A 26,419-nucleotide genomic window follows, 5' to 3' on the forward strand; every position below is an offset into this window, starting at 1 on the left:
ATCAATTAACATCCACTTCCAAAAAATACAACTGGAGGAAGCTCGGCGCTCTGCCTCACAGCGCTGCCTCCTCTGCTTTATTCTGCTGAGGGGGGGGAGGGGGGGGCACATCTGCCATGTTGTGCCATGCCAGGCTTAGTATGTGTCTGGCTTTATTAACATGACTCTGATCAGCTGACTTAAAAAATAAGCCGTGGTTTCATGGAGCAGGTTTGGGATAATGAGTAACTGTCAGCTGAGGGAGAACTTAGGATTTCAGGTGTGATGATTTCAACAGAATATAAAATGTAAAAACTACAGATTGTGGCTTTAAGGCACGTTACGTGATCATCGACAGCGTATTCACCCACCCAGCGCTGCTGCTTGGCATTTCTGCAGCTCGCCTCGCAGCCTCACGATGACAGGAAGTCACAGCTCGCGCCTGGTCCACGCGATTCACAGGCTTTAATCATGAGGCTGCTACAGCAAACACTTTGCCACATAGAAAATCAAGGTTCTGGAAGTGAAATATTCCAGGAGGTCAGGTAAACGTCTTCAGTTCAGCTAAGATGCTTTTTTTCATCATGTTTTGAGTTATTTCTGTGAAATGATTCAGGGCTTAATGAAGAGTGTCTCCGGCACTCCAGCCTGCTCTCAGACTGAATTAAGGGGACCGGAAAGCTGGACTCCGCCTGCTGAGCTCAGCCACTGCATTAACACCACAGAAGAAGAAGAAAGTGGTGCGTTTGAAGCCACTGAGAGCTGAAGAGGGACTTTCACAAGACGAGGACGGCGTTCAGCGGCAATTACTGTCCACTCTGCTGTGACAGCACAGCGAGGCCTTTTCTTAAACGACAACCCCAAACACAAACAGCAGCCATGCCTCCCTCTCTCTCTCTCTCTGTCAGCCTGTCTCTATGTCTCTCACCCCCTCTCTCCTGGTGAGGCGGCCCCTAAGCAGAGATACAATTTGTTCATTAGGAGATTACAAACGAGGCAGCAGCGTCGACACAAGAGGTGCCGATTAGCGATCGCTAATTGCCTGATTTTGTCGGGAGACCCCCCTGCTACCCTTCTGCCGCCTCCGTCACCCCCCCTCACCCTCTCGCCGGCTCACCCACTGCTCCTCAAACACGAGGGGAGCTTGTTTGCCACAAATTAAGAGCCAATTCAGGTGCTCTCCTCGCCGTCGCAGCAGGGATGTGTGTATGAAAGTGATTATGTGAGTGCGTGTTGAGGTTGTGGTGATGTTCGCTCTTTGCTCGCCGTCCCCTTCATCCTCTGCTTCCCCTTCTTCCTCTTTTATTCCTTTAAAACGCTTCTGCTGCCAACGCTCCAATCAAAGAGCTCAGGAAGAAGCAGCTCTGAGTGGGAAAAGAGAGGGACATGGGGAGGTGGGGGGGGGGGGGGGGGGAGGAGAAAAGAGCGACGGAGGGAGTGACAGTGAAATCCCTTCCCTCTCTCTTCTCCTAATGATCTGGTTGGAGGACCCGGGAGAGCCCCTCGCTCTAATTGATGTCAAGTGTGTGATTTCACTGTTAATCAAGGCCGAGGCATCAAACACAGAGACAGAGCGACAGAACAGACAGGAAGTCTCCGTCTCACCTGTTTGATGGGGATGGCTCGCCCGCTGCCGATGCTGTCGGCCCGGGCCTCCAGGCCCTTCTTGTCCTTGTCCGTCTCACTTGCCTTTCTCGACTGTGGACCAGGTGAAACAATAACCTTTATTAACAGCACTGAGATCGACTTCAACCACACTGAGAACAAACTGACATTTTACTAACATCTGTCCTAAACGTGTCAGAAAAACATGGACAATTCCATCACAGCTGATCAAACTCCATCAGCTGATGAAGATCATGTGATATGACTGAAAGCCCCAGAACAGCTGCTAACGAAGCGTGTGGTGAGGCTGGTATGTGAACTGAGTGGCGTCTCCCCTGACATAAGGGGTTTGTGTGTTTTGGAAAAGGACTCACGGTGAAGAGGTTGGAGCGGCGCTTCGACTGCTTTCGGACGGGCGTTGGCGTGTTGGTGGTCTGCGGTACGTCGATACGGAGCTCCTTCTGGCTGGTGCTGGGCGTGGACGGCACGGACGAAGAATAGTCGCTCAAACTGCCGCCGCCGTTACTCGTCTGGATGGATGGAAAAAAACATTTTGATATTTTTATACAGGAAAACGTGACGGAGCCTCAGTAGCAGCCTTCCTCATGTTCTCACCGATTCACTCATTCACAAACACTCAACAGGATTTTTACAGCGTGAGGTAAACTGTTAACTTTAATTTCACAATGAAAACTGGAATAAAAGCAGATGACATTCAGTCTCTGATTTAAAAATGCGAGTCCTTGTTCGGAGTTTGAGAGAACGAATCCTTCTCTTTGTGAGTCATCTGTGAATGTACGAGCCTCTGCACGGTATGAGAAAAGTTTCCTGGTGTTTCTAATGTGTTGGACGTCTCATCAGTGTAATAGGTGCCTCCTGAGTGCAGCGAGAGGGGGCGAACTCTTGACAGTAATCAGTGAGAGCTAAAGATGCACCGAGGGCTGTTTGGTGGAGGCTGCGGGAAGATAAACACGGCTCTCGGGGGATGTGGCGGAGCTGCTCAGACACACTGAGCGATGGCTTTTTAATGAGAAATCGATGGAGGATTGAAGGATGAGGATCGAAGAGCTTCACGGCCTGAAGCCCGAGCGGCACAGGGAGGGAGAGTCTGTGTGCACTTCACTGTGTTTGTGGTGAATATCAAGGTGTTTGCTTGTTTTTATATTACAGTACATGAGTCTGTAATAAAGTCCGAGTCCTGCAGCATTACTTCTAGCTCCTAAGTGTGTTTGGGCGTGACCTCTGACCTGACTGATGTGGACGGCCGTCACTTGCGTGGAGCAGACGGACGAGTGACTCGGTGAGTTGGGGAGCGACTTGCACGGCCCGATGGACAACTGCTGCTTCTTCCTGGTGGCCACAATCTTCTGAGCAACTGTAACACACACGACACAACACAACATGTCCGTCAGTCACAAAACACCTGAAACTAACTCCGTTACACTTCATTCTAACTGTTAAATCTTCTGTCATTGCTTTCATTAGGTTTCCTGCCTGATGATTCTGTTGGAGTCTTTTAACATCATTTCTCCTGATGCTTTTATGATTTTTATCACATTTAAAATCGGGACAGAAGCACCCAGGGAGGGCTGATCAATACCTACAGATCACTGCACAGACAATTAGGGAAGATCTGAGCATCGTCTCCTCTGACTGGCTGCTCATAAAGGGTGGGGGGAGGTAGGTGTGTGTGTGTGTGTGTGAGATCGGGGGTCTGTCATTGATTGACACGGACCTTGATCTGACCATCTCCATCCTCCCCTTCAGTCTAATAATGGGAGAATAATCGCTGCAGCTGATAGATGATTGTGTGTGTGTGTGCGTGTGTGTGTCACAGGGCGTCCTCAGGTCTCCAGTTGGACAGATGAATAACAGAATGAGGAGGCTGGTGAACGAGCTCAGCCTTACGGTGCAGGTGAGCCAGTATAGAGTTTCAGGTTAGCGTCGGGTGAAACACCAGAATCAGACTAAATGTTTACTGTGAACATGTCGAAGTGAAAACACAGATTTTTTTCTTTTTCATTATCTGTTTTTGTTCGAAACGACTTCAACGTGTTGTGGAGCTTTTCTTTCTTTTTTCTAAGATCTCAGAGTTTCTTCTGTCTCTTCTTGCTGCCCTTGGCTCGGCTCCGTGTCACCCGGAGGTAAATGTTTACGACTGGCTCCTCATTAACGAAGCCGGGGGCTTTAACGAGCCCAATTAAAACAATGGTTTCATCTGCGAGCGCATGAAACAGGCCTGTGTTTATTGGAACAGAGATAATGGAGTCACTAAAGTCTTAACTCCCTCCTGTCTCCACTGTCAGCTCTGGATCCGGCCTGTTCTGATGTACCTGTGTTTGGAGGCTGGTGAACGCCGGATTGTGGCCGAGAGCCTCTCACATACATGTCAGCGTGTCCGTCCTGTCCCTGGCAGGCTGTATATTACTTTAAGTGTTAAGAACAGTTATGATAAGGCTGCGCTAAATATTTAAACTGCACGGTTAATGCAATTTAACTTTATCCATCAATCTCAGTTCTGCTCTGAGAAGCTGCCATTCCTTCTAATGGAAACGTCTCCCCTTTGATCAGATTTATGACAGGGCTGCACCAGCGGGTGAGACAGGAAGGAGGGTGGGGTGAAGCTGACTCTGCAGTGTTTCACTCCTTAAACACTGAAGCTACAGTGGGCTGCAGGTAAGAGTCTGGATGTGTGGTCCTTCCAGTTCATCAGTGTTTACAGTGATACAGCTGTGATTATGATTCTTCTCTCCTCAGATACGGAGCTGAACTCTAAGGGACAGTGAGGTTTGTGTGGTAATCACATGTCCACACATTCACATGTCCACACATCACACGTTCACATGCTTCATGTCTGAGTGATCCTGACACGGAGCAGGTGCTGCAGAGGGTCACCTCTGTGACCCGGTCTCTGAGTGTGAACAGTAATAAACTATCTCAGCTACTGATGAATATCACTGTGTTACAGATTAAATATGTGGCCTTCCTGTGGTTTCCATGGTCACTCGCTGCCCTCTAGTGTCCTTTCAGAGGAAGGTGTGAACCTCTTACTCCTCTCTACCTGATGTGTGTGTAAATGTGTGTATGTGAACAAACCGTTTGTTTTAATTGGTGCTTTGTGTGTGTTTCTCTCTGTATGAGGAGGTTCACATTTCTATCAGTATTTCTGAATGAACATGAGTGATTGTGTGAGGGGTCATCTCAGCTCGTTAGCGTGTGCTAACGAAGCGCCCTGTGTCTGCACTCTAACACAGATGAGACAGAAGTGTGTGTGGGTGGGGGGGGGGGGGGGTGTTCATGTCGGTGCAATTAGGCTAATTAAATTAGCGCGCTGATGGACGAGGGAGCACGGCACTGTCACCCTCCCTCCTCCCCCTCTGTCCCTCACACAGAGGTCACTCCCCCCAACTGGACGAGGCTTCACTTCCCATTACAGTAAATTACATGTTAAACACACACACACACACACACACACACACACAGAACGAGTCACAGCCTAAAACAAAGAAAATTACTAAAAGACATAAAGATAAAATAAACAGGGATCATTCATTGGATTTAACAAAGAGCCTCCTGTTGTTCTCTGTGTTACAGTTACAGCAGCAGAAACACAATCAAACCCCTCAACACAAAAACTGTCCTGACGTCGAGCAGGCCAATTATTTTTAACGTTAAACGTTATGGTCACTGATGTGGTCACTTCCTCGTCTGCGTGTCGCCGTGCAGCCGCTCATCAGAACCTTCACTGCACCGCACGAGCCAATCATGTCAAATTAGTGCGAATTAGTGTTTCCTCACGAGGAGCCTCTGCTCATCACCGCGACGGTCCCGCTCATTACAGAGCTGAATATGAGCGCTGTAATTAAACCCCGCCCCCCGTCCGACCGGCTGACCAGCCCCGCCCACCACCATCAATCCAGACGCCAAATGAAGCAAAGGTCATGTAAATATGCATGAGATCAATACACACACACTCATTCCTAAACTGTGATTTGATCAGAGTTTAGGAACAATCTGTCAGGAACTGGAGAACGTCGGAGAGAACGTCGGAGAGAACGGAGAGAGAGAACGTCGGAGAGAACGTCGGAGAGAACGTCGGAGAGAACGGAGAGAGAGAACGGAGAGAGAGAACGTCGGAGAGAACGTCGGAGAGAACGGAGAGAGAGAACGCCAATTGTCTCCAATGTATGGCCAATGAGGAAACGCTCAGCCAGCAGAGGACCAACTTCATCACTCACTCACTCACTCACTCACTCACTCACTCACTCAGCCAAAAATAAAAAACTGCTTCCATGCACACAAACAGATACACAACACATACACACACATTTTTTTGACATACAAACACACACATGAACAGGCACAAGCTGTCATGCACACAAATAGACACACACTGACCTGTAACACACAAATAGGCATAAACATATCTACAAAAATAAATAAATAACAAATAAATACATCAACCAGACAAACACAGACACACACACACAGACACACACAGACACACACAGACACACACAGACACACACACACAGACACACACACACAGACACACACAGACACACACACACAGACACACAGACGCACACAGACGCACACAGACACACACAGACACACACAGACGCACACAGACACACACAGACACACACAGAGCTGCAGGCTGCTGTCGTGTTTCAGGCGTCAACAGAAAACATTAAACTCATCGTTCTGCTGGATGATTAAAAAACTGATTAATTTGGGATAATGATGAGAAGAATACAAGGAGACAGTGTCAGACACAATAACACACACACACACACACACACACACAGTGGAATAATTAATAGGATAATAAGGCAGCGTTTAGCGTGGAAAGCTTCCTCCTGGGCCGAGAGCTCTAAGAGCAGGTTTATGATCTGCTGCCAAACTCAGCTCCTTTCATTCATGTTTCCAGGATCTTCCATCAGCTGTTCTTCCTCTGTGGTTTCCCCTGACCCTGCTCTTCTTCTGCGACTATTAAAAAACAACTGTTTCACTCTTCTGAGACTTCATTACACTTTCACTGATATTTACAAACTGTGTTATGAAGCTTCTCTGGAGTCAGATCTGTTCGACAGCACGTCACAGCCGTGTCTCTGTTCCTGTGCTGCCCCCTTCAGGAGAAACAGCCGAGGTTCTGCTCATATCGTGCTTATTAAACCTGTGAGTGTTTGTGAGTGTGAGGATCTTCACCTCAAAGCTCTTCAACAGTTCAAGGAACAACCTGTAAACTCAGACTGAGGTGCTCAGCAGCAGAGTGTGAGCTGCTGAGGATAAAACTCAGGTGGATGCAGACGGAGCCAGAGGCCGACAGACTCACTGCTGCTCTGCTAATTATCTGCTGAGTCCGTGTCATTTATTTCTCCCTAATTACAGCCGTTAACCCTGCGCCTGCCGACCGGCCGCTTCATTAACGTCTCAGCTCTGTCTCTTCTTATTAATGTGCTTTCAGAATGTAAAAAACCAGCCGCAGGGTTTACTATTTGCAAACCTTTTCTGTCTCAGACTCTCTGTTTGCCTTCTGCACCTGTTCCACTAACAGAACTAAAGCTAAAGGACAATTTGTTGAATCTTCTCTATGGATCTTAATCTTCTTTATATCTTTACATTGTAAACGTGATTATGTCTGCTCAGTATCTTCGTGTATCATGTTTAATTCTGTTAATATTTCAAGAGTAATTCACAGAAAGTGATCAGAATTTAAATTTAGGAGGGATTATTCCGTCATGACTCTCTGATGCTCCATCTTGGCCTAATAAGACCCAGCAACATTCACTCAGGACCTCGGTGACTCCGGACATTCTCCTCCTCCTCCTCCTCCTCTTCCTCACCTCATCTCCTTCCTCCTCCTATAATGTCTGATTCTTTTATTAATCCCGTCGGGGAATCGTCTCTTTTTGTAGGTCTCTCCCCCCTCCCTGCCTTCCTTCCCTCGCTATGATAAAACTTAATTGCTGTTCGGTTTGAGCTAAATAGCTGAGCGGGTCCATTTAATTCTTAATTGACGTGTGATTAAGAGCAGCCGAATGGGGCACTGGGGAGGGAATGTCACCTTCCCAGAGGACTGGACTCTGCTTTCCTGACCACAACTGCTGAGGTGACACTCTGTGTCTCAACTGTGTGAAATGCACACATGGTTCTTACCGTCCTGGAACACCCGCTCCACGTTAAGGCCGTAGGTGGCGCAGGTTTCGTAGTAGGTGCAGCGTTTGAGGTCGTTGGAGAGTTTCCTGGCCCGGCTGTCGTCGATCACCCTGGGGTTGGCTGAGCTGATGGCATCTGAGAGGGAAACGGAAGAGAGAGCTCAAGTCTTATGTTTTTACATGTTAAACTTTCCAAACGTCACAGTTTTCCATAAAACAAAGGGAAACTCAGAGTTTGTTCTTTTCACAAAATCCCAACCTGACATTTCTAATTTCACCACTTTAACTGTGAAAAGACAAAGTTACACCAAAGTGTCTAAGCGCTGTCCTCTACATGTAAATGTCATGAAGATAAATATCCCACAGTGTTGTGAGTCTCGACATGAAGAGCTGTGATAGAAAAATGAAACTCTGGCTCCCTCTGCTGTTACATGTCTGAGGGCGTTTTTTCTTCAGATGATCCATTCGACTGTTTCCCTCTCTGTGGTCTGTGAGGACCCTGAGGAGCCACCCACAGGGTCCCCTGAGGTGAGGTGACGCAATAATTAATCAATTCATGTATTCATGTATGTAAACCAGCGACTGTTCTGGAAAATTCTCTGGTTCCAGCTTCACATTTGTGAACATGAGCTGTTTTTCTGTTTTACATCATCACTTTTCAAAGGAGTGATTAACTGATCAACTGATGATAAATTAACTGTCAATCAATGTTAATCAATGTTCATTGTTTGAGCTCAGGTTCAGTGTGCAGTGGTGGAGTGAGGAAAAAGTTTACCCTCAGTGTATCATGATAACACACCTCTAGGTGGCAGCAACGCTTTAAAAAACCCACACAGTGTGTGTGTGTGTGTGTGAGTGTGTGTGTCTGACCCTGCGTGCCGACCAGGACCAGCGGCAGGTCGGCCGTGTTCCTGTAGTTGGCGAGGCGGCTGAAGTAGTGATAGACCGTCTGGAAGCTGATCTCATCCTCCAGACTGAAGACGAAGATCACGGCGTCGACCCACAATGCAAACTGCATGAAAAATAACTTTATTTACATTTAACTCTGCAGAAAATACATCATGACACACACACGTTTTCCCCCGGAAATCACAGAAGCGTTTTAAAGAATGAACCCATGTGTGTGTCTGCCACGGAGCAGGGGAGTCAGACACTGTCTGTCTGTGTCTGTCTGTGTAAGGAGATAAAACTTTGAAAGGCATAGAGGTGAAGAGCTGAGAGAAAACAAGTGAATTATTCATAAACGTTCAGTCTAGACTTGCTCACATCAGAAATCCATGTGGTCAGTTTGCAGGACAGACACACAAACCCACTTCATCCTGGACACGTCCTCTCTGATCACACACACAAAAATCAGTGTCCTCCACGGGACAGAGACTCTCACACAGGAACACGCTTCTCATCCACATCAGGAGAAAAAGTAACCGAGCCTCCATTACTGCTCCTGCATCTCACTGTAAATAAGACTGTAAATAATGGAAGAAGCTGTTAAACACCTGAAACTTTCTGTTCCAGCTGATTCATCAGATTACAAAGCAACAAATGACGGGTTGACAGCTGGATTTGAATCTGGTTTAAGGTCAGAAGTTCATTCTACTTTTTTACAGAACCAGTCTTTGTAACTTCCACATTCACACACACTGCTGGCCGTGATTCACCTACACACCCCTGCCTTCTGAAGATCATATAAATCAGACTCATCTGTAGCACACCTCACCCCTGATGCATGCTGGGAAACAGTCTAATCCAGTTAACCAAAGCGAACAAAGCAGTAGTCAGGGTACAGCAGGTGACGTTAAAGCGCTGTGCCTGCGCTGCTCTCGTACTGGGTCGTATTTGGCTCCGTCAGAGCTGCAGTCAGTTTCTCAGGTCAAACTTGTCAGTTTGGTGAACAGGTTGCGTTCAGGTGCAGTACTCACCTGAGCCTCTGGGGGGCCTCCTTCATCTCTGATGAGCAGCAGGTGACTCTGACCGTCGACCACAATCTCCTTCTTAAAGCGACCGCCTGCAGAAACCACGACAACCATCAGAGACCAACAGCAGGGTGATTCATGTAAGACTGTTCTACAGGGAATCAGTGACTGATTGATGGATTGATTGATTGATCTGGTGAAAGATGATGAACACTAAATAAGAGGAGAGTGACTGGAGGATATGTTCAATGATCCAACAGAATAAAAATGACTGAAAAACAAAGGACAGAACTAATGAAACGACCACCTGCAGCTGAAGGTGAGGAAGGAAGCTCTGCAGGTGGAACACCTCGATGACGTGTGAGTGTGTGTGTCCACATCAGGGGTCACACACTGACTGTGACCCCTGATGTGACCTCTGACCTTTCAAACAGAGTCGAGCTGTTTTCTGGTCTCAGTTTGAGATAAATCCTCTAAAAGCTTAAAAAACATATTTGCTCTGAACTTATTTTTGAAATTTCGCTTCATGTCTGACTGTAAATCAGGACAGTGAGCGCAGGAAGTCTGGACGCTGTCAGCAGAGGCCGTGCTCCCGGGGGACACGGTTCAGATTTAAGAACAGGACATTCACTGGATGAAACCCTCGAACGTTATTCTACTTTAGCTCCCAGATGTGATTATTTCCCATGACTTGTTCCTTTTACATTTTTATTTTGAGCTCTGGACTTGACCTCCATGCTCATTCAGATTTTTTTCTGCCGCTGATGAAGTCAGACGGATGAGGAAGAGGACAAAAAGACATTCTACACTATATCTCTTTACTGTCCTTCCTGTGAGTGAAGAGACTCTAACTTTGCAGATTCATGAACGGACGGACGGACGCCTGAAGTTTCATTTCAGGGTGAATTGTTCCTTTAAGTGGAGAACGTCAGCCGTCTGTAAAATTATAAAGTGCAGCGGAGCAATGTTTCAGTTTGGGTCAGTTTGGAAAGAAACATCTCTTCCTGAGGATTTACAGGAAGTCTCTCAAACTAAAAATGGAGTCCAGGCGTTATTTCGGGTTCTGTCATCAGGATCAGCTGATCTCTAAATGCCATGGACGAGTCTGAGCGAGCTGACGGAGCCGCAGCGCAGCATGAGGAGATCATCGCTGCAACAACGGCCTGCGCTGCTCGGAGAGGGTAATGATACAGTGGATGTTTATACGGTGGTGAGGACGGGAAGACGCACACACACACACACACACACACACACACACGCAGGCACGCACACACAGTTGTGTTTCCGTCCCTCTGGGAGAACGGCCTGTTTCAGTGGTTAGAAAATATGTGATTAATGTGTCTCACTAATTAATCAACACGTTGAAAAGTTCAAATCATCAGGACGGAAAATATCCAAAGTTTTATTTTAGTGAAGAGTCACTGCAGCGAAGCAGTGGCTGTGTTCATCTGTGTGCAGTGGACGTACAGATCAACGAGAGGATGAAGACGAGGGAAACAATCAGAAAGTAAAACTAAGACACAGCAGCCCGTCAAGTTCAGCTCCGGGTTCGACGCCACGTCTGACACCGTCTGCCTGCTGCAGGGTGGGAGAACGAAGAGTTTTCAGTGTGTGGGACAGTTTGACCTGGACTGATTACAGAAAAACACTTTGTTTTACAGGTCTGTAATATCCCACTGACTTCCTCTGTGGGTTGGTACGAGTTTCAGGGAAATTTAAGTAAATATTCATTCATTATTACAAACTTTATGTAATCTCCTCGTCTCCTTCCCAAAGCTGAACCCGAGCTGTTCCCAAACACGCTGCTGTCAAAATCACGGGAGCGATGGATGGAGCCATGAACAGATGAATGGAAAGAAGAGAGTGAGGCAGAGGAAGAGAGGGAGGATAGTTACCTGCATCCACGTCAGCTAGTTTACAAGAGCAGCCCAGAAAGAAGAAAGAGAGGAAACAAAAAGCAAAAACCATCAAAGATGCAGCCACAGTTAATGCGTGCACAGTCAAACCCAGCACCCAGAGACAAGAGTCCATCAGGCAGAGACGGTCAGCTGAAGAAAAACGAGCGAGACATTTAGAGGAAAAAAGAAAACAAATGAGGAGAAGACTGACCAGAGCAGAGACAAGAGGGAGAAACAGAGTAAAGAAGAAAACAAAAAGAGAAGAAAATAATGAGGCAAAGTTTAGAGAACAAACAGAAACCCAGAGAAAAGAGTGTGTACTGAGTTTAATGTGCAGGTCAGAGCAGGAAACACACCAACATCTGAAAACATCCTGCAGAGCAGCAGCACGGCTGGACCTGTTCACTCACAGTGTTCTGTCTGTGACCATCAATCTAAATCCCAAAGCTTCTCTGCTTCCAGCTTCTGAGGCGCGAGGCTCTGCTGAACGCTTTTATTATCTGCTCTGTAACAGGCAGTGTTAATGAGCAGCAGGTTTTCTTCTTCCACACGTTCGTCCCCCAGTGTTTCAGAGAACAGCTGAACGTCTGGATGATGTTTGGCTTCTTGTGTGAGCAGCAGCCACAGTCAGCAGCGTGAGCTGCGGGTGATTTCCCAACCAGAGCTGCTTTATGTTTTAATGGATACCATGTGCTGCTGCTCAAACACTCGGCTGGAGTTTGACTTTTTGGGGTTTTGTGAGGGGGGCATGTTTTAAACAGGCGCCCCACGCCGCCGCCAGCAGCTCTGTACTGCTGCTCGGACATAAGACATGTGACACCAACGCACTGGGCTTCAGGACAGTGTGACGGAGGCTTTCCACAATTTAAAAGACCAAAACTATCAATTAATAACAAACACAATCTGTAAACAAATCGATAATCAAATGAATCATTAGTTGCAGCCTTGGTTTGAAGCAAAGGAAAATCACCAAAAACATATTTTCCATATAAGCGTATTGTTTTGTGCTCTGATTCAGCTTTTCCGCCCCCTGAGTGTCCCTGAACGCAGCATAAAGAAAAGTTTTAAACGTTCCCAGTGAAGCTCAAACCTAAACGAGCTGCAGAGCCTTTTTCTGCTCATTAACAGGAGCTGGTGTGAGAGCAGTCATCTGCAGCCGAGGCTCCGGGCTGCAGGATCAGAATAGTTCTGGTTAGTGGCTTCGTGGCGCTGTGGTCACCGTGCCGCTCGAAAGCCACCAACTCCGCTCCCAATCAGTCGCCATGGGAATCCAGGCCGCTGCGTATTTTTAGATCCCAGGAATTTAAAAACAACACATCAGCTTCCCCGCTCTTCTCTGCCCCTTAAGCTCCTTTTATTTCTCGTGGTTATGCAACGAATTTTTTTAATTGGAGTGGAACTGCCACTTCCTCAATGAGCAGCGGTGCCAAGTAATTAGATCAAAGGTTTTGGGGAGCTGTTGTTTCGGGCTGGCTCTGATACGGTATGTGAAGCTGCTTGAAAAGCCGTGTCGTGTTGCTTTTGGCAGAGCTGCGGTGTGATTAAGTCCGAGCGGCGGAAACCGACCGTTGGGCACTGAGCAGTCTGACGGTGGAGGCCGGAGCTGCGGAGCCACAGAGGGCATTTTAAGAAGAGGTACGTCACAGCGGAAGGAGACCGCCTCACCTCGGAGAAGATCTGCTCGGGGATTCCCCGTCACCGCAAACTTTAAGGATCTGTTCCCAGCTGCCTCTGGAGTCCCTTCTATCAGTTATTCATAAGAAATTAAACTGCTCTGTTGGCTGATGTATAACTTTAAGGGCACTCCTTCATCCCTCGCTTCAAAACATTGAAGGCCTCGTTTCTCTGCCGAGGGACCGGCGGCTAAAATTGGTTTGTGGGCCGAGTCCGGGTGGGTCCCCCACAGGACAAAAAGCAGCTACGTTTTCCTAAATAAACTACGTTTGATGGTTTTCAAGGATTTAAACATACAAAGAGGTCAAGAAAGGTTAATGAGCCTCGATCCCAAGGAAGAGGGGCTAAATCAGGAAACAAAGTTAGATTGTTATTCACTGTAATACACTGAGGCGAAGAGTCAATAAAGAAGGAAGTGAAAATAAAATGTCCGAGAGAACAAATGAAAAAGTCTGAATTAGCTCCTGCTGCTTCTTTCATCAACGAGCGTATGAGACTCAGTAGAAGCAGTTTCTACTCTGCACTGTCTCTGGATCTGATGTCCAGCCTCCACAGAGGAAAAGGCTCAGGTGCTGAAATATTAAAGGAACGTGGTTTGGTAGAAGTGGGGGGAGGGGGGGGGGGTACTGCACTGTGCTGTGTGTGGGGGAGCTTTAATACTGGATGAGGAATATGGCCATCACTGCAGGGCCTGTGAGCAGAGACACACAGACAACACTGTCACACAGGACTGTGTGGACCTCTGCAGCAGAGGGTGAAGCAGCTCTGGAGAAAACGTGTTGAGAGTAACCATCTTTAAAGTTTGATATCTGCTTATTCACTGAAGAGGAATCGTCTTTATCAAACCCGACTCCTCACGTCACGGCTTCCTTTTCTCCATCTGTTGTTCCCAGGTCATCTCATTTCTAACATCAACCTTTAAACCTTTTACAGCTGAAACACATCGAACTGGAGCCCAACAGCTGATCAGTGTGGCGGTCTGTGTGAAAACCAGGGGACGTAACAAACATAAAGCAAAAAAAAACTTGTTTTCAAGCCAGAAAAAAAATCAATAATCCTGATTTCATTTAAAACTGTAGAGCTCCGTCCTTTTAATCAGAGTTTCTGCTCTGCTGGTCAAATCTGTGAGTTTGTTTCCATCAGAGTGCAGGATGAGGAGACGGAGGACGGCAGAAAAAGGCTGATGGAAGCACAGAGACGCGTCGGGGGGGAGCAGGGAGACGAGCTCTGAGCGGTTGCGTGCAGGAGATGGAGCTTGTTAACGTCTTATTTTGCCAGCCAGGATTTTAATCCAGCCTCCGTTTGTTATTTTCTCCTCGTTTTTTTGGAAGCGATTTAATCTACTTTTCTCTTTTTTTTACTCATTTCATGGGTCTGACAGAGGAGGGGGTAGGGGGAATAAACAGATCCAGCCAGACCTCACAAAGACAGAGGGACACACATCATTCTTACCTTCAGGTGACTCCTCCTGGACGTAGGTTCCTGTCAGGTACCTGTGGACCAGTGCCGACTTACCACTGGCCAGGTTACCCACAATGCCCTGCAGGGGACACAGAGAGGGGAAAAGTGGATTCACAGAAACAATAAAGAAAAATACCGACAGTTGTATTTGTTCTGTTCATTAAGTTCAGGGCCTCTGCAGACTGCAGGGCCCCGGGGATGGATCAGTGCTCTGTCTGATGTTCTCAACTCACCACTTTCAGCTCTGGGACCGTTCGACTGAGCGTCCACTCCTGACTGTTCACAAAGGCATCTGCAAGAAGCACAGGGAGAGAAGAAGAACACCTGTCAATCACCTGGAATGAACCTGTGGTGCATTCAGGTACATCAGGACAGAGAGGAAATTTCCTGGACCGGCCCGACACCGCGGCCTTACAGGCTCTGGTCTGTGCAGATGCTTTATAAGTTGTGTTGAAGGCTCAGTGAGCTGCACCACAGCCCACACAGTGACACGGGAGCCAATCTGTTCCTGCTCAGTGGGGTCGTACGGAGCAGGAGAGGTGAGGAAGAGGAGGAGGAAGAGTCTCATTAGAGCCGACAGATGACTGACAGCAGACCGAGGGTCACAGCTGACTGAACAAGATAACAGGACACGTACAGACAACACGGGACAGACGGGACTGAGGAGCAGAGCATGAAGACGAAGCACAGAGACCAATCAGAATAAGTCAGTGTGAGGTTTGATTTACAGCAGAGGAGGAAGAATTAATGACCCCGAGCTGCAGAGAAGTGAAGTTTATTCCTTTATTATCTCTCAGCTGGGGAAATTATTCTCTCTGTTCCAACACCTTACATCTGAGTCCTCACTCTGTTTGATCTCTGCAAACTAAAACCCTCAGTGTCTGCCTACACACATCCACCTGCAGGACCTCTGAACCTCCTCAGGGACCACCTGACCACCACAGCCTCCTAAAGACAAGTCAAACCTCCCACAAACCATCAGCTCCCACTTTAAGTTGATACTGGTCGGCCAGTACAAAGACGTGCGTCCCACACACAGACACCATTAACCCTGCTGGTCTCTGCAGCACCTCGGCCTCCGTGTTAAGTAGGCCAGTGGGCCAGATCCACTCAGAGCCTTCAGTGCCTTTTTACTAATTCATCAGCAGCAATCTGTGTCAGCCTGAAGACTCACAATGTCTCTCCACCAGAGAGAGAGGACAGAAGGAAAGTGCTGAAGGGCCTGGAGCAGCAGGACGTGTGGATCAGAGAGGATGTGAAATATATATAAAGACATTCGTTGGTGACAGTCAGGAATCCCACTGAGCTCCTGACAGCAACTTTTCCAACAATTTTACTTTTTAGTACAAGAACTGTTACTAATACTGGATATAAACAACAATAAAAACAAAAACTAAACTAAACTAAACTAAACTAAACTTCAGAGCTCCTGTTGTGTTAATGAGGAGTGACCTGCTGACCCTCAGTCTGACCTCACTCTGACCATCAGGGGTGTTTTCTCCTGTTTTAAGCAAAGTCTGAAGGACAACGCAGGAAATTCAGAGATGCTGAGTGTCACTGCAGCACTCCTGGGGCCACAAAGCCCTGCCGGGGCACCCTGGGGCAGAAATAAGCCGTGGGCCGTTTCTGAGCGCCCGCTCCACTTTCCGTGGACACGCTGTGCCCTACAAACCCACCAGTCTTCCTCCTGCATCCTGATCAAAGAAAATTCATTTTGGAAAATTCTCAAACTGGATTTGAGGTTGGTAACAAACACATTAACAAGCACTGAGATCCTCACACCCGAGAAGCTAAAACCAGAGACGGTTTTCACGTTTTGACTCAAAAACATTCATTGATAATAGTTGCTGATGAAGTTTCTGTTTAATCAGCGAGTCGCTGCGGCTCTAGAACAAACCCTCAGAGGTCAGAGGAGGTCAGAGGTCAGAGGAGGTCAGAGGTCAGAGGAGGTGGTGGTTTAACATAAACCAGTGACTGAGTATCAGCAGAGTCACGAGCTGGTCGTCCCGTTACATTTGTCCTGCTTGCTGAGCATCACACAGCTGTTCCTGTTGCTATGATACAGAGTGAACACGCAGCATGTTTGTTTCTGGTGTTTTCTACTATTAATAAATTCTAACAGCAGCACTGTTGCCACAGCTACCAAGTGTGTGTGTTTGGATGGTATCTGTCTGGAAAGAATCCAGAGAGAAGCTTCCTCATTGGCTGGCGGACACACAGAGGGGGACATTGTTCAGGGTTTTACAAACGCCAGCCTGTGTCGGGCCGACCCCTCCCTCTCTGACAGACAGGATGTTGTTCCAGCTGCTTCCTGTTTTCAGGGGCCCTTCAGTTCCCCTGCGCCGGTTCCGAGTACGACCCACCGGCAGGGAGGGAAACCGTGATTAGCAGCTCCACCAGGTGACAGACAGTGGTCGAGGTAAGATGGTTTAACTGGGCTGAGAATTTGGTTTTAAAGGAATACTCCACCAAAAATCAACCTGACTAACTTTCAACCATCACCTTAAAATAACAAACTTAACTATAACCAACGAGACGAAGAGGCAGAGAGGCAGAGAGAGAACAACAGGTAGGACGGAGAGATAAATAACAGCTGAGAAATTTAGGGAAAAACAAAAACAGATGCAGAGAAACAGATGGATGAAGACGAGGATGAGGAGAAAAGGATGTGGAGCTCTTCCACTTTGTCATCACTCAGGGAGGAAAAACATGGAAATGAGAACGAGCACCATGGGACTGAAAGCACTCCTCCATCCTTCCCTCCATCATTTCATCCCTCTGTGCCAACACAGAGCTGCAGAAACGAGGGAGGAGGGAAAGAAAAGAAAGACTAAAACACGGCAGAGGAGGAGGAGGAGGAGGAGGAGGAGGAGGAGGAGGAGGAGGAGGAAGAGGAGGCCTTCAAAGTGAAGCGGCAGGACTCCTGGTGATCTCCAGAATAATCTCCATCTTTAATTCTCTTTCATTTCACTGGTTTGTTCCTATTTCTGTGCTGGTTCTCCCTCAGAGAGCTGGGGAACGTGTGTCAGCAGAGCCGTGAAAGAATCCCAGACCTGAGCTCACAGCAAACCCAAGACCCGCGAACCCAGAACCTAAAGATCCTCCGGCAGTCAATTAAAAAACCTTTAACTGGACTGAGAGTGATGCTGCACGTACAGGTGAGAGGATGAAATCCGATACAGGAAGTCCTGTCCAAAAACCTGCGATCACAAACCTAACAACAAAAAGCCGACAGCCTTAAATTTCTACTTTCAGCCGCAATACCTAAACATTCAGACGAACTGAGTGGCATATTTGTGTTCTTCAAGGACCAAACAAAGAGAGTGTGTTTACGTGAAGGCAGCTGGAAGACAGAAACACGACGACTGAGACGCAACAGGAACAAACCTGAGAACACGGACAGGCCTCTGATCTGATCCGATCTAACACGGGCTGAACTGGAGACTCGGCTCAAAACTCTTTTAACAACACGACGTCACCGAGAGCGACATGAAACAAAGCATGTTGCCGTGTCACTGTGGTTATAATGCTTCTTAACACATTTAGACACACAGAACACACACTAACATGGCGTTATCCTGCCCCAGAGCATTATGGGCAAATTAAAGAGGAAAACAGACGGAGGAGAGATATATGAAAGAAAAAAACAAAAGGCGGGAACAGGAAGTGATGAGCATCAAAAGATGCAAATAAAAGCCAGAGCTGCTCTGAGTTTCACGCTCGCTCCTGCGTCAAACGTGTTGTTTATTAATTTCAGACACTCTCATTTACACGTGGGGTTTTTCGGTCTGTTTGTCCTGCAGCACATCGATCACTTCAGCGGGGACGCTTTAAAAACCTAAACTGATCCGATCCTGATGCTCGTGGGATGAAAGCGTAAACAGGAAACGATGCTGCTTTTAACACGGAGGAAACGTGGACGTGTTCCTTGATAAGACGACGAAACCTCTGGATTGTTCTCTCACTTTTTCTCCATCATCCAAAGCAGAGCATTATGATCTAACTGTTTGCGAGTCCGATGTTTCAGAGCCGCAGATCTGAAGGCTGCAGGACGATATAAACTGAGACCTGACATGTTTAAAGTCACGTCAAAACACTGGGAGCCTCAGCTGGACCCGACACGGACGAGTCACCTGGAACACAACGCGACGAAACAGGTACGACTGACACTCACAACCGATTATTTATATATGAAATACCAATACAACAGCAGGGATCCATACAGGAAGGTTCAGCAGGGACTGGACGGACAGGAGCCTCACACACTCACAGTATGAATGAGGTGCTTCAGGGATGTTGATCCCTCTGGAAGTGCTGCTGGCTTCAGTCAGCCAAACAGCCCTAACTCTGGGATCAGCAGGCCTGTGGTGCAGAGCTCAAAACCTGCTCATACTGTGGAGACTCGCACAAATACAACTTTCTTCCTGCTTAATAGCACACGACATAAAAACTCTGATAGATTCTCTATTAGTCAAATGAAAACACAGTGATGCAACTTGGGCTGCAGCTCATTTTTATTTCCATGTACAAATCTGCAGGTGAATCGATCGATCGCTCAGTTAATCAGAGGGGAAGCGTCCTCCTCCTGTGGATCAGCTCACGCTGGACACGTCTTATTCTGTCCAACGCTGCTACGATGAATCATCAAAAACTTGCCTATAGGACATTTACACACAGTGTACACACTTTATGTTTTAAAGGCTGAAGCAGCCTCGTCGACCTGTGTGACAACGCAGCAGAAACCAGAGACAACACGTCCACTGAACAACATGTGGGAGCGGGCCAGGAGACGGACGGATGGACGGACGGAAAATGAGACTGTATCAAAGAGACGAGATGTAAATGGAGAGAAAAGTGGGGTGAAAGATAAAGAAGTGAGTGTCAGACAGGGAGGGGTCACGGAGAGGGCAGCAGCATCAAAGCATCAAATGGATGAAGTGAAGAGAGAAAGAGGGAAAGTCGGAGATAAAAGACGACAGAGGAACAGACAGAAACAGTATCAGAGACAAACAAAGAACCAATGGCAGCCGGCCAACACGCCATACACACACACACACACACACGCACACACAGCCTCTGTGTGGTTTGTTGTGTGTTACAACACGAGGCGCCGCAGCGGCACAATGCAGGCGTGTGCCGCCACCAACGATGACGACGACGTCTGCCTGGCAGATGGCAGGAGGACCTCGTCTGTCCGTAGATCTGTCAGAGCTCGACGTGACTCTCTGACTTTTATCACCACAGCGGCGCAGCCTTTTCTTTCTAAATCTGTCTTGGGGAAAAACACAGTTAAATTCTTCTTCTCTGACTCATAACTCAACGGAAATTCAACCCATTTCTTTTTCTAAACTCGTCTGGGAGCTTCGGATCACAGATGAGACCCTGCTCACAGCAGGAAGATCAATAATCGATAACCAGTCACCTGAGAAAACCAAGGCTCTGAGACCAGAGACCACCTGAGACATCCAACTGTCCAACATGATATCAGAAGTGTAACAGCAGCCAGCAGCAGCAGCAGCAGCTGTGTGTTTTTGCCAGCAGTCAGACTTTGAGTCAGACTCGACCTCTGAATGACTGCTGACTGCTTTCTGCCCAGAGAGGCCGGTGAGCGGCCGCAGCCAAACCTGGCCTCGGTTGGCTGGTAGCTGCTGGTAATTACGGCAAACACACACCGACACCCCGCAGGGTTTGGCCCGGATCGACCTCTCCGCCCTGGATCGCTGCCTGGACGGGAGGCTGGCACCAAAGCTCTGCCCGGCAACACCGCAGAGGGGCAGCTGTGAGTCCGAGGGGCAACGACTCAAGGTTCACCTCCTGTCACATGAAGATCGATCAATCATTCAATCAATAATGAAAACAATCATTAGCTGCAGTGACACTGAAAACCTGTGGCAGACGTCAGCCGCTGTCAGAAGCTGTGACTATAATCTGCCATCTTGCACAACAACAGGCGATACTGACTTCATGATGACGTCAGCTGCCGTCACATGTGTCCTGAGGCACCCTAGGAATCCAGGCGTCTACAGAACCATGAGAGGAATCCCACAGAGACACACTGAGTGTCCACAGACCTGAAACTGGTTCTTACAACACCTGGAAGGTAAACATGATGAACAGGTGACGCCTTCATCTGCTCCCTCCACATACTGAAACACCTGACTGACAGACAGACGTGTGTGTGTGTGTGTTCAGACATGGCATTACCCTGATAATAGCATCACCCTGAGCGGTGCGGTGAATCCACCGTGCTGACGTGTTGGATCCCTGATCCTGAGTGAGGAGGAGCTGATGGATTTACAGCAGTTTACTACAGTTTACTACAGTTTACTGCAGTTTACTGAAATCATTAATTACATGCTTTGTATTTTTTGGGTTAATTTGTATTCATTTAAGTGTCTATATTCAATATATTTATAATAGCAGTGTATGAAATGACAGTGTGATGAACCTACAGAGATTGGATGGAGCTACAGACGCCTGCTTTGCCACGTGGCTGTTTGACAGCTCAGGAATGTGACTGTGTGACATACTCCGGGCAGGACAGGTTTTAATTGGCAGGTAGGACGGGTTAACACGCTCATGGGAAGGAAAACAAACTGCCAATCAGGAGGATAACTTGGTTAATTAAATGAAGTCTGCCTGGGTCTTTGTTTGACCGACAGCTTTCATACAAATCACTCAAACGGCACCAAACAGCTTCAGTATAAAAGCCACGAGTCTCAGATCGGTGCTCCTCTGACCTTTACACCACCGCTCCTGGAAAATCTGACTCTGCTGCAGCCCTGCGTTCACTTTGTTTGGCTCCACAGCGCCCACCGGCCCACCAGCACTCGTAAACAAAACTCACATGTGGATTGTTTACTGGACAGACCGCTGACGCGCTTTCATCACGAGCTGTGGCGTTCGCTGCAGCACGGAGGCAGAGGCGAACATCAGCATCAGAGCACGCTCCACATGTCATCGTTACACCGCGGCACATAGCTGCTTTTTATACAGACATTTATATATGAGACACACACACACACACACACACAGCCCCAGGTAATGCAGACTGACAGGTTTGAATAGATGATCTTTGGTACAAACACACACTCAGGCAGCTCTAATGACGACTGTCTTTACACACACACACACACACACACACACACACACACTCAGTGGGATCATGGGTGGAGCGAGGCTGTACGTTCCCTCAGGGCAGGGTGTGTGTGTGTGTGTGCGTGTGTGAGAGGGTTAACCCGTCGTCTGACTGTGACAAATCAGAGCAGCGCTGCCTCATCAGTCACACATGACACCATATTATCTCAGCCTTTGCCCTTCATGCAGTTTTCCTCCCCCACTCCCTCCATCTAACACTCTCCATCCGTACATACATTTCTCCTTTTCTCTCCTTTATCTTCCAGTTACAGGAGATAAGCTGAGATTTCTTCAGCCCTGTGAGACGCATGTTTGTGCCGAGGTGAACAGACATACATATATTTATTCTAAGAGCTCGATCACCGGAGTTGAGGCATTAACTTCACAGTAACTAAGAGCTTTCCAGGTGCTGAGTTTAGATAACAGACACCTGTGACTGCTGACATGTGATTAGTGAGTTCAAACTTTCTGCTCTGAACGAACACGTTTGCACGATTAGACTTAAAACGCAGCTTGATGAGATAAAGGTAGGGAAAAACACTGTTTATGTTTTTGGGACAATAAAGCTTCTTTTGAATTGAAAAGCTTTCTTATCAGCCTGGTGACGACAGCTGCGCAGCGTGTGTACACAGAACATACGTCAGCTGTGTATGTTTTTGTGTGTAGTTACAGTAAGTGTATGTCAGCCACGTCGATTTGCATTTGTCAACGTTAATTAAACCTGTCCGACAGGTAACGACAGAGCTGTACACCTGTGTTAGGTGAACACACACACTCACACCTTGCTGGAGCTGTTTCTAACAACATCACATGTGAACAACTTCTCATTTATCTTCAAAGACAAAGTCACATTCAGGACTTTCAACGTCGGTTATTCCTCATGTTTACAGGACAAATGCTACTGATTTAAAATAAGTGCAGTGTGGTTAAAGGCACACTCCACGGTCAGCATGGGAAAACAGCTGGATAATACAAACAGCTGGATAATGTCCTCGAAGGCTCAGAGGGCAAACTGTAATTTTCTGAAAGCGTGTCTCCAAACAGCAGCAGCAGCTTCTGGCGACGGTTTGATGAGGCACTGCAGCATTTTTCAGTTTACTTCAATATTCAGAGTTTGTGCTGTGACTGTTGTTCATTAGGCCTCCAGCCTGCAGCTGATTACAACTGTCCCAACAAGACTATCAGTACGACCCTGGAGGAGGAAGGATGGAGGGACAGGAGAGGAGAGGAGAGGAGAGGAGGAGTGGGAAGTCTGGTACTTGTCTCTGCCCAGAGTCTCTGTGTCTTATAATCTGTCCACACCTGGACTCAGATACGCTGTAGGAAAAATGATGGCTTGATGGACTGATTAATAGCAACTGTCTCCTGAAAGAGAAGAGTTCTAGCTAATGTTACTGTACAGCAGAAACCAAAAAATATTCATGACCTTTGTAAATGAAAGAATGATAAAAGAGAGGGTGGGAGAAGAAGAAGAGAGGGAGCGTAGGAGGGGTAGAAAAGGGTCCGATTCACAGAGGGGAGAGGAATGATAAAAATGGGCTAGTATGGAAAATCACTGTAGGAAGCAAAGAAGAGAGGGAGGGTAGAGGAAGGACACAGAAAGGATGGATAGATGGGGATGGGGGCACAGAGGAGTTAGGAAAGGGAGGAAAAGATGGATAAAAGTGAGTTTAGTAGGAGATATACAGAGTGAGTTAGGAAGGATGGAGGCTGGAAGGAGGGAAGAAAGATAGGAGAGAAATGGCTCGGTGATATGCAGAGGAGGTTAGGAGGAAAGGAAAAGGAGAGAGGACTCACAGAGACAGACACACACACACACACACACACACACACACACACACACACACACACACACACACACACACACACACACAATCTGATTAGAGTGGCCTGAGGAAGTGGGGGCAGGAAGAGGATGGCAGGCGACCAACCGTGGACGAGCTGAGACAAAGAGGCTGTGCTGTGATTGGACGGATGATGATCAGACTGTAAACAACACAGAAGAAGAGAAGCTTCGATCCATCGGGTTTAATGTTACAGAGGAAACAGGCATGTGAAAATATGTTGGACCTGTACGGACACTCGTACGGTCTCTAACTTGTTCTGCTTCAACTTCACTTCCATCAACAGCAACAACGTTCTGTTCACTTCTTAAAACTTACAGGGGTGAGATGGAGTTGACCTCTGACCCCAGCGGCCGATGTGCGTCTGGTCTGAGTAGCTGCTTAGTATTCATGTCGCAGGCGTTGTCAGAATGAATAAAGACACACACAGATCCAGAGGGCAGCTCTACCAGGACGAGTGATTACAGCAGGAGGCCTCCGAGAGGTCAGCACATGACCTGCAGTCACCCCGCTACAACACAGACACCCCATCAGTCCACAGAAGACTGCAACAAAAGACTCAAGGGACAAAGACTCGCAGTGATAACAGCAGAGAGACAGGAGACAAACTGCGGGACGACAGACCTGGTTTGAATTACAAGCCCTGCCAGCTTTCTGTCTTTGTCTGCTGACACCAACAAAATGTCCAAAAATGTCCAAACACAGCTTAAAGCCGTGTTAGTTTAACGTCACTGTGCAGCAGGAAAACTGCCACCACAGGCTCCACGAAAAGTAAGGAGGACCTAAAACGCCCACATTTACAACTGCAGTCAGAGGACACACGTCCACATAAATGAGTCAGAGTGTTCACAGACAGTAGAAAGACAGGAAGAAAGAAATCTGAGCATCAGCTTCTCCAATACGAGGATTTGATGCTTTTCTTTGTCACACGTGAGAACAAGGAAACAGAATATTAAGGTAAAGTGGAAACATGCTGATGTGTGAGCAGCGTGTCCTCTAACATTATCATCTGACCTCAGATCTGTCACTATCTGTTACTGTACATACAGTATGTGTGTCATTAGGGGGCAGGGTCCAAACCGTCTCCACCTCCTCTGTCCCCGCAGACCACAGACCACACTCTGACTCTCCACAGCGTTACTGTAGCTGGAGTGTTGGCCTGGGCTCATCACAGCATCAGCACCGTAACATTCAGCTAATCCTGGCTACATGACAAACTGCGGTGCTCTGCTTTCCCATCTCACGGACAACGGCGGGCCTTGTGTGAAGCCTTCTCGGTCGGCCCAGCTGTTCCCTAGGCCGAGGCCACGGGAGGTGAAGGGACGGCGGGCGAAGAAGACGCCTCCGCTGCCCCGGAGAGCTGAGATATCCAAGCTGCTGGCACCGAGAAGCGTCGGAGCGTCGGACTGAAACGACTCTCAGTGATAAGACTGCAGCAGGTGTGAGAGAAAGAGGCTGTGTTTGTGCGTGAGAAACTGAATATTAAGTGGATCCACAGAGGAGGAGGAAGACACAGGCAGTCTGTTCAGGACTGAGCACACCTTTCAGACACGTCTGGGAAGGAACAGGAGAGACAAACAAAACACAGCAGCAGTGTCATCAGACGGAGAGAGGCCGTGTCAGATCTGACAGGTCAAACTGCTCAGACTGGAGACAGACTGTTCAACAACCAGGCTCATCATTTAATAACAATAATACAATAACACAACATATTAATCAATAAGCATTAATTACTGTATCTGATCAATAAGTCTGAGTGTATGATCCACTGCCAGTATACAAACACACATTCCTACAGATACAGAGAGTGTAATACACACACAGTGACTGACCTAAATATCAGCCTTTTAATCAGCCGCCCAACCATCCCCCACAACACACACACACACACACTCACACACACACACACACACACACACACACTCACACACACACACACACTCACACACACACACACACACACACACACACACACACACACACACACACACACACACACACACACACACACACACACACACACACACACTCAGTTGGCTGGTTGGCAGGATGCCAGCAGCTTTCATCCTAATCCCAAATCAAATATAACCACCGTCACACCACCAGCTACTCACTGGTCCAAACACACACACACTGAGACACACTACACTCACACACACATCACATCCTGACACACTCACTCAGGTTCCTCGGTGCAGAGTGATCAGGAGTCCTTTTAATCGGAGAGCTTATCTTCTGACTGTCCAGGAGTCGTGTGGAGCAGAGTGAGACGCTCTTTGGAATCTAGATCAGGGTTTTAGTAACCTGTGTGTGTGTGTGTGTGTGTGTGCGTGTGTGTGTGAGTGTGTGTGTGTGTGTGTGGCTGGCTCGGTTCGGTTCGGTTCAGGCTGGTTTGATGATCAGACGGTGAACTCTGTTTTATCTCTGTCAGAACAAACACAATAACTTCCCTCCACCAGTCAGGCTGCAAACTCAAGTCCCAGAATAACGATGAGCGCGTGGGCAGAGTGAAGAAGAACCACGCTCCAAAAACTTGACTGGGAAACATAAATATTCAACAGAGACATGAATGAGAACGGGGAAGCTGTGTTTTCAATGGGCGAGGAGCAAAATGTCTCACTGCAACATCACTGAAGCCACGTTTGGACTCACTGCATTCCTGACGCTGGTGGTCCACACCAGGACTTCGTGTGAAAATCAACCAGGAGTTGGACGAGCCACACAGCCACAGCACCCAAACTACCCAG

General features: G+C 47.7%; 1 protein-coding gene across 2 annotated transcripts in view; it reads right to left on the reverse strand.

Annotated features, from left to right (window-relative positions):
• agap1 (ArfGAP with GTPase domain, ankyrin repeat and PH domain 1) overlaps window positions 1-26,419 on the reverse strand; it is a 97,248-nt gene that overhangs the window by 40,526 nt on the left and 30,303 nt on the right. For both annotated transcript variants that reach the window (XM_041032219.1, XM_041032218.1), the window contains exons 2-9: window positions 14,925-14,983; window positions 14,683-14,770; window positions 9,665-9,750; window positions 8,616-8,757; window positions 7,747-7,881; window positions 2,832-2,959; window positions 1,959-2,114; window positions 1,585-1,677 (exon numbers count right to left, since the gene is read on the reverse strand). In XM_041032219.1, the coding sequence (XP_040888153.1) occupies window positions 1,585-1,677; window positions 1,959-2,114; window positions 2,832-2,959; window positions 7,747-7,881; window positions 8,616-8,757; window positions 9,665-9,750; window positions 14,683-14,770; window positions 14,925-14,983 (887 nt within the window). The remainder of the gene's footprint in view (window positions 1-1,584; window positions 1,678-1,958; window positions 2,115-2,831; window positions 2,960-7,746; window positions 7,882-8,615; window positions 8,758-9,664; window positions 9,751-14,682; window positions 14,771-14,924; window positions 14,984-26,419) is intronic.

Source organism: Toxotes jaculatrix, chromosome 24 (assembly GCF_017976425.1).
Source record: "Toxotes jaculatrix isolate fToxJac2 chromosome 24, fToxJac2.pri, whole genome shotgun sequence".
NCBI classification, from domain to species: Eukaryota; Metazoa; Chordata; class Actinopteri; family Toxotidae; genus Toxotes; species Toxotes jaculatrix.